Raw genomic sequence first — 9,061 nt, 5'->3', positions numbered from 1 at the left:
TAGTCCTGAGGAAGCAATGCATACTGAATTCCATCATTCAGTCCCTCCAGGAAGTGCTCCTGTAACACCCTAAACTTCCAATTTTCACAATAGTTTAAAATTTGCTAGAATTAAATAGGAGTTGTAGATTTTGTTCAAATAGAAGGAAATTAATTTCTAAATTTAAATTTTCCATAGGTTATAGTTAAGTTTGTTGCATTCATGCTACAGTAGTTGCAATAGGGTTTTATGCTTGAAAATTGTTTGCAAAAGATCGCTAGAAGTCGCTCGTTTAAAACTTATTTTGAATTTGGTTCAAAAATCATAAAAGGAAAAGTATTTAAAAAAAATTCAAACCCTTCTCGGGTTGATTTTCCTTCCCAGCCCAACCTTTTCCCTCCCCCTCTCTCCTTTTTCCCTCCCGCATGGGCTGCCTCCCCTTCTTCCGCGTTGGGCCACCCGAGCCAGCCTACCCACAACGCACGACCGCCCCCTACCGCCCTCTCTCTCTGCCAAGCAAGCCCTGCACCGACCCAAGCCTCCGTCTCATCTTCTTCCTCCTCCCTCCTACCACCAAATTTGCCCCAAATCTCATCGGCCGATTCAAACCTATGCTGCCCCAAGCCGTTTCGAGCTGATTAAAGGCCATGCCCACGATCCTCACCCCTCAATCCAATATCCACGATCGTTTTCCCCCTCCTTTACCCTCTCAAATGTGGAAACCGCCGCATTTAAAGCCATGATGTCCACCCGGTTGGAAACGGCTCTAACCATGTCGATCTCCATCCCCGAGCCCTTTCCTCCCTATATAAACCCATCCTGAGCACTGCGCGTTCGTTTCTCACCCCATCCGGCCGCTTTTTCCCTCTTTCCCTCACTCTAGTGTTGTCGCCATGACATTCTCTGTCATCGGTAAAAAGCTCTATCACCGTTCATTTCTCCATGGCTGAGCCATCTTTAACCCCCTTTTTTACCTCTACGGCATCGCAGGGTCACCGATGGACTTCCCGACCGCTTCTCGGCATCACCGAACCCCGAAGCACCATCGCACCAAGTTCGAGCTCCACCCAACCACCCCTCTACATCACCAGCCCCCCTCCGTCCCTCTCCACCGTCGTGAAGACCTCAATAATGCTCCCCGTGTCCCCCTCTCTCTTTTGCACCTCTTCTTGTTGCGATCCGTTACCAGATGCACGATTTCGCGCATCTCCAGCGAGGCTCCAGCCACCCGCCGCCGTCAACCAGCCGCCGGCCAGCCCGAGTTCATTCGCCCTCTATCAAACCCCGGCCATCCGATCTTGATCCAACGGCCGAGATCGCGTACCCCCTTTGGTTTTGTGTAATCGGTCCACCGTGGACCAATGGACCGGCCTTCGAGCCATGGTCCATGAGTTCATGGACCTATTCCAAGTGTTTTCAATTGAAAAATAATTCCATTTTGATTTAAGACATCATAAATAAGATTTTTAGTATAAAAACAAATCGGTTTATTCTCGGAAATCAAGTAAAATTTGTAGAAAAGCCCCTGGAACTTCAAAAGCTTATAACTTTTTGCTCGTAGATCCGATTTGGGCGATTTTTGCGCTCAAATGTTCATAGCGATGTGTAGAATCTTTTTATAGGATTTTTTTACCTAGTTTTAGTACAGTTTGGTGTACTATTATTAGTAGTTTCTTTGTATGCTTTTTCGGTGTGTCAATTAGGAGGTGATCAGTTTGGGAATCTGCAAGATCAAGTTTTTGAAGACTTCGAGCAACCCTCAGTTGAAGGCAAGTGTCCTTGAATATCTTGCTCCTATTTTAGGATATTTATTTAGTTGTTTATCCTTCATTGCATGCTTGTCTAAATTAGAATCCCATGTTAGGGTTTACTAGATTCTGTATGATTATCCTCGTCACCATTGATGAATCATGGGTAATGATGAGTAGTTATGCTAGTGCTATCATAGTTGGGTAAATATTAATCTTGACTAATGTTTATGCAACAAGAACTGGGTATGGTAATTTTGTAGCAACATGGTATAGGGATCCTAACAGGATAATTGTGTGATGATGGTGTGGGAATACATGTGTGAGGGTAATGTACAGTTGGTTTGTGGTTGTTCCTGTGTGGGATCCTAAGGACCGATTCTTGAAGCATGTAACATGTCAAAACCGCACAATCACGAGGCTTATATGGGTACGGCCTAGATAATTAATTAGCCATCTCTCTGATTCTATGGGTACCAGTGGACAGTTACGTGGCACGAGAGAGGGCTTCTATAGTGATGGAATCATTGTTAACAATGAAACCTCAGTGGGTGCCTGCAAGTTGGTGGGATCTTTGTAAGGGTCTTGTAGTGAGACCTTGACTCTCCACCTCAGAAGTGTGAAGCAACATAGGAATCACGACTCGTGAGGAAAGCTATGAAAACTCTGCAGAGTATGAAACTGATCGATCAGCCGTGCTCACTGTCAAGAGCGGCTTGGACTTCTTCTTGATTAGTTGGGATCAAAGTTCTCGTATGGTTAGTCGGGTAGCCAGGTAATGGGATTATCTAGTGAGTCTTGATAGTTGGATGGAATCCGATGAGCTGTTCTTCTTGATATAGTTGTGTCTTCGCACTTAGTAAATAGGATGCCTGTTGTAATAGTTATAGTTCATAGTTGCTTAGTGCAGTTAACTAGTGTCTAACCTTTCTAGACTATCGGGTCCTTTTGTAATAAGTTATGATAATATTGTAATCATGGCACTATGATGACACACTAATAATGTAACGTATGTATGAAACTTGATCCTAGCATGCATGTGGTTGTACCTGGTTTTGTTCCTTTAAAATCGGTTGTTACAGAAGTGTCAGAGCCGTGTTGACCACAAGATGCAAGCCTAGATAAAATGGTCGTGATATAAGGAATTATTTTAAAACATATTTTGAAAAGCTATGTCCATACTTTTCTAGTCTCTCTAGTTTTCTTATTGAATAAAATGAAATTCCAACACTCTCCCTTTCAAACTTTTAGTTGTTGAACCAATCCCATTTACTTTGATTGAGAAGGATGCACATAAAGATCTCATTTGATGCGTCTACCTCATATGAAGATTTAGATGATGAAGTGAAGACTCTTTGCTACAAGGAAGAATCATCTACCATAACACTGAAGGCATGAAAATCTACCTCTACACCGCTCCCAGTTTTAGCCTTTCGAGTTGTAGGAGGTTTTATCCCCTATTCTTCGAAAATGCTAGAGTGATGTTGGTAGGGTGTGTTTGTGTGGTGTGCGTTGTGGGGCTTTAGCATCTAGTTTGCAGCCACATTTTCTATAGGCTTACTATCTCTATAGTTAATAGTATAGCTGGGTTTTCTCTTTCTGCTTCATTCTCTTCTTGCCCCAATCTTCCTTTTCATCCCTTATCAAATGGTGAACTCGAAGGAACGACAACTTGGTAAAGGTAGCAACAACGACAACAACAACCAGCCACTGCTGGAACACCGCCCATCTCAATTCAACATGGAGCAACTCTTGGATATACAGATCCTTCAAACCATGGCTCGGTCCTTGAAAAGCCTGCAACAAATTAATCGAGCTTCAGATGTGGAACACAAGTGGTTCTATTTGATGTGGTTGCTAGCGTCAGGGAAGATCGAAGAGGCTTGGCGACGGTGGGCATCAACAATGGGAGTTCAACGACCTCTGGAGCTCCGTGCAGTTCTGGAACCTCAACGGCAAAAGGAGGATGACGACCAGATGCAGATCGTGAGTGTGGGTGAGGACTCGGATGGCGTCGTGGAGGGCTGGAGCAGCACAGAGATGGTGGCGGGGTGTGGAGGGAGTCTGGCGATGGTGCGAGGGCTCCCGGTTAGCTCAAACTCGACGGAAAGCAGAGGCTTAAGCATGGTGTGGCAAAGGGAGGCTCGACCGAGGGTGAATCACAGGTTTTATAGATAGGGAGAGGGGAATCAATTTGGTCGGCTCGGGTCTTAACGCGATGGCGGAAATTGGGGCTCGGTTTCCTCTTTCCCATCATCAATCCTTCGCGAATTTGATTCCTGGTGATTGCGGTCTTCAATACAAGGCGTCGGTTACCATCTATTGTGGCCTTCTTCCTTAATTACGAGCGGGGACGACGGGGTTCAAACGGGCGGGGGCTCTGTAGATGGGATTCGGAGGGGGGAGAGGGAGAAGAAGGAGCTGACATGTGGATCCCACAAGGTAGAGAGAGGGAGAAAACAAGCATGACATTGCCATACCTCCTTCACTTACATATCAAGAAAATACCGACAAAAAGACACCTTTGCCAAGTAATGGTTCAAATTATCTTGCCAACACATGCCATATACTTACAAAAAAGTGATCAGCAAATGTCAAAATTGACTAGATACCATGTCATCTCTAGCTTATCGGGCCTCTACAAGTTGTTCAGAAAATGCCAATATCTTGCTTGAGCTACATGACCACTCATGTATCAAGAAAGTACAAACAAAAAGACACTTTTGCCAAGTGCTAGTACAAATTATCTTGCCAACACATACCTTATACTTACAAGAAAAGGGATCAGCAGATGTTGAAATTGACTAGATTCCATGTCATTTCTAGCTTATCTAGCTAATAACAAGTTGTCCAGCAAAGGCCAACATCTTGGTTGAGATACATGATCACTCGTGTGTATAAAAAGGGCCCTAAATTAGTCGTTGTCTATCACTAATATCATTGATAACAAGTAGCAAGAAGGCAATGGCAGCCAAGATATTTGTGTCATTTTCTCTTCTTGCTATTTTGGTAAGTGCCGCTTCTGCAGTCAATTTTCCGCAATACTTCCCCCCAGTGGGTGCTTTGGGAGCCACACACCCATGCATCCAATACAACATACTGCAGCAAGCATTCACGACAGGAATCTCGCCCTCATCAGTTGTGATCTTGCAACAACCATTAGCCTTCTTGCGACAGCAATGTGTGGCGTACCTGGCAATACATGGCATCAAACCTCAACAGCAGCAACAATTCTTCAACCCACAAGCCCTGGTGACCCCTGCAGCGTACTGGCAGCAGCAACAGATCTTCAACCCACTAGCCTTGGCGAGCCCTGTCACCTACTGGCAGCAACAGCAGATTTTCAACCCACGGGCCTTGGAGAGCCCTACCGCCTACTGGCAGCAGCAGCAGATCTTCAACCCGTTGGCCGTAGCGAACCCTACCACCTACTGGCAACAACAGCAGATCTTCAACCCACTAGTCAAAGCGAGCCCTGGCACCTACTGGCAGCTGCAGCAGCAGATCTTTAACCCATTGGCTGTAGCGAGCCCTGCCACCTACTGGCAGCAGCAGCAAATATTCATCCCACTGACCGTAGCGAGCCCCACCGCCTACTGGCAGCAACAACAACAGGAGATCTTTAACCCATTGGCTGTAGCGAGCCCTGCCACCTATTGGCAGCAGCAGCAGATCTTCATCCCACTGACCATAGCGAGCCCCACCGCTTACTGGCAGCAACAGCAACAGGAGATCTTTAACCCGCTGACCGTAGGGAGCCCTGCTGCCTACTGGCAGCAACAACAAATCTTTAACCCACTGGCTGTGGCAAGCCTCACCGCTTACTGGCAACAACAGCAGATCTTCAACCCACTGGACGTGGCGAGCCGCGCTGCAAAGATCTACCGTGGTGCCTACTTCTAGATTATCTATGAGTTGTACTCCAATAATGAAGTTCACATGGTAATATGTGTGAGTCATTAGAAATAAGAAAAGTATTGAATGATATTGGCATCTGTTCTGAATCCAAGTGTTTTGTTGTTGTTTGTGCCGTACATTAAGAAGTTAGAACTCTAAACCATAAATATAAACATAAGACATATTGGAATAAGTGTATATACTCCGTACAAATCTTGTGAGGTGGGTGGGTACTGGGTAGCCCCAAATTATTAGGCTTCAGCACGTTCAAATTTTTTACAAGGTTTTGGACATGGCCTCCAAGCGTTATGAACTATAGAGAGACGACATCACCACCAACCAGATCTCTATGGCATGTCCCTCCTTCGCTTATGTGAAAAATAGCCGGAGTAGTTTATCATTCTAAGCAGAAAAGAATATTTGGAATATGCAGGCACAGTGAAAACTCGAAACATTTGGAACACGATGAGTGACAGTTTCGGCATCTGTGCTCCCTGAGAAGATTTGTCTACATGAATGTTCGATTAAGACAAGTACTTAAAAGTGTAGAGGTAGACATGAGCTTGAAAGGCAGATGCTGCTGATTAGCTTACTGATTAGGTCCTACTGTGAGCAGAATTTGTATTCAGCTTTGCCTTCGTAGCTTGTGGTTGAAAGTAGTCGGAGTTCACCTTTATAACTGACATTTTATTTTTATTTTATTTTTGAGATTTTGTGGCTGATATTTGGAATACATGAAAGGATTCATGTCTCTTGTTGCTGTTCTTTGGCGCGCCATTTGAGCCTCTAGGCATTCAGAATGTAATGCCCTGTTTGAAAACAAGTGAATAATTTTGAACACTATGGAAATTGAAACTGTTTCCTATGAATTTCCGTTTTGGTCATATTCTAATCAAGCGAGTCCAGTTTCCAGTTGCATTTTCACACGAAAGCCTGCTAATGACTCGTAAGATTATTTTGATATTTTCTATCAACCTAAGTATTTGGCCAAAGAATACTAGATACGGTACGGTGTTGATGCGGTAATCATATTTTTGACAATTGAAACACTAAACAACAGAAAATTAGACTAGAGACTCCAAAGGAGAATCCATAATATGCCACATTATCTCTGAAATTACGACAATCAAATTGAATTCAAGCAAAATATGAATAATCATATTTTAAATACATAAAAGATGCTTTGGTTAGACACCTTTTAGTCGAGAGCAGACTCAAGAAGGGATTAATGGAAAGAGTATAAACTAACATAGCTTCTCTCACCCCCTTGACAATAATTTTTTTTTTTTAAAAAAAAGCAATACAGAGCAAAGACTGCGTCCCTCACTCCATCTACAATTAAAAGTTTTTAACAAAAAACAACAAAGAGCACAGGCACCTCAATGGTTAACTAGTTAATGTAGTCAACTGACCTGTAGTCTCTAACTTTCTCTTTAACACACAAGCTACGTATGCTTGAAGCTCAAAAAATTATGATAATCAATAACGTAATAGTTATGGGTTAGAGGGCTTAGAGGGCAACACCCGAGGTTGGGACCAAGCCGGTGGGGGGTTTGAGCCCCTCGTCCCGCATCCTATGGGTTTCCAATCCGCGCCATGGAGAAGCGCCGTTCAAAAAAAACAAAAGGCAGAACAGATGTTAATTAGATACCTTGGCACCATACGGAACAAGTGAAATATATATTCTTCAAAAGGTAAAACACATGAGGTCAAGAAAAACCAATCTCCCTAATAAAGTTTATCATTCTTCAAATATGTACTTATTGCACTGGATAATCATTGCTCCAAATTATATATATGCCTTCCAAAACAGTGGCTTTGCACAACAAGTGACTAGACATCACGCATGCAGCCTACAGCGAATCCCTGTAGTTTGCAGTTGATGGAGTAACCTTAAAAAAACTAATGATCAAATATGTATATTGGATATCATATCCTAAATAACCAATAAAGGAGAATGGAGGGGTAGTAGATGTGCTTATGGATTAAATCAATGGCTGATCAACAGTAAACAGTCTCAACTATTAAAAAAATCCTCCACCTGCCATTACAAAAATCCTCATCCCTCATGTCCCACTGGATGAAATTGCTCTTACCCTATATGCCACAATCTTAAGTTATGCAAAAAGTATAAAAATGGGCCGGGCTGGCACGATACGGTTTGGCCCATCGACAACGGTCGGCGCGGTTTTTGGCCTTCGGCACTCAGGCCTCGGCATTTGGCAACGCCACAGCACAACGGTTTCCCATGAGCCCACGCCGCACTTTGCATACTAACAGCATCAGCAAAGTGTTAGCGTAGAGCGGTTGTGCGCATGCCTACCATCTCTCACTCTCTGTCACATACAAGTTGCAACACGTATATTCCCACATGCATATGATAAGCCATATATTTTTTATTTACAGTGCACTGTGATTCGTGACCGTGAGCCGGTCATTGATATAGAAACTTAGAGTAGATGCATGCATGTGGTGAGTAACCTCCACACATTTATTTTGTTTTCACGAGCTAACTAGCTAAAAAAGCCTATCGAGTCTACCATGTCACGGACTAGCACCCTGCTTAGCCGGGTTGTGCCATGCGTGAATCGAATGCTCGGCAAGGCTTGCTTAGCTAATGGGCCAGCACAGGCTGTGCCGTGCCTCTACCAAATACTCGACACAACCCTCTTGGCTAATGGGCCGAATCGGGTCATGCCATTACTAGAGTCAGGTCGTGCCTGAACCAAATGCTCGGCACTACCCGCTTGGCTAATGGGTCGAATTGGGTCATGCCATGCCAGGTCGTTCATTTGGCTAGCACTACTCCAACTCCAATTCCAACTCTAACTCCGGTTCTAGTTCCAGTGTCCCATCATGGAGACTCACTCGACTAGAGATGGCAACGGGGCATTTCTGTCATGGAAGGCTTCTCTATCCCCATCCCCATTTAGCTACAGAGGAAAGTTTTCTTCTATCTCCATCTCTATAGGAAATTTTGCGAGGATTAGGTCTTCAATAGAGATGTAAAATTGAATCATAGTTAATTATATCTATATATTAACAATGTGTCTGTAATATAAATAAATAATTTATTAATATATACGAAGATAATTAGTACAAGATAGATTAAATATCATATGCTAGATAAAAATATAAAAGTAATTTATTATTTCCTCTATATAATGTAATATTTATATATTAAAAATACACGTATATACGTGATATCGGTGATAAAGTGAGGAGCGAAAACGGTAATTGTCTTTCCATATCTATCTCCATCTCCATATAAATTTACGGAAATCAATTTTCTTACACCTATCCGTAATAGAAGAATTCGTATTTCTAATAGAAGAATTCGCTGTAGGTTACGGGGAACATAGTCCTGTTGCCATCCCTACGCTCGACTCCTCTTGATCCGGGATTTGTCCATGGCTAGCACTACCGTTGCTACTCCC

The 9,061-nt window shown here is 43.4% G+C and overlaps 1 protein-coding gene across 1 annotated transcript; it reads left to right on the top strand.

Annotated features, from left to right (window-relative positions):
- Positions 1–3,632: 3,632 nt before the first annotated feature.
- On the top strand, positions 3,633–5,630 carry LOC133910555 (22 kDa alpha-zein 4-like). The gene is made up of 2 exons (XM_062352910.1): positions 3,633–3,815; positions 4,905–5,630. Exons 1-2 carry the CDS (start codon positions 3,633–3,635, stop codon positions 5,628–5,630), a joined length of 909 nt encoding a protein of 302 aa, XP_062208894.1.
- The last annotated feature ends 3,431 nt before the right edge of the window (positions 5,631–9,061 follow it).

This window comes from Phragmites australis, chromosome 3 (genome assembly GCF_958298935.1).
Source record: "Phragmites australis chromosome 3, lpPhrAust1.1, whole genome shotgun sequence".
NCBI lineage: Eukaryota > Viridiplantae > Streptophyta > Magnoliopsida > Poales > Poaceae > Phragmites > Phragmites australis.
The sequence above is the reverse complement of the archived record's forward strand: the minus strand, read 5'-3'. Positions and strand labels throughout refer to the sequence as shown.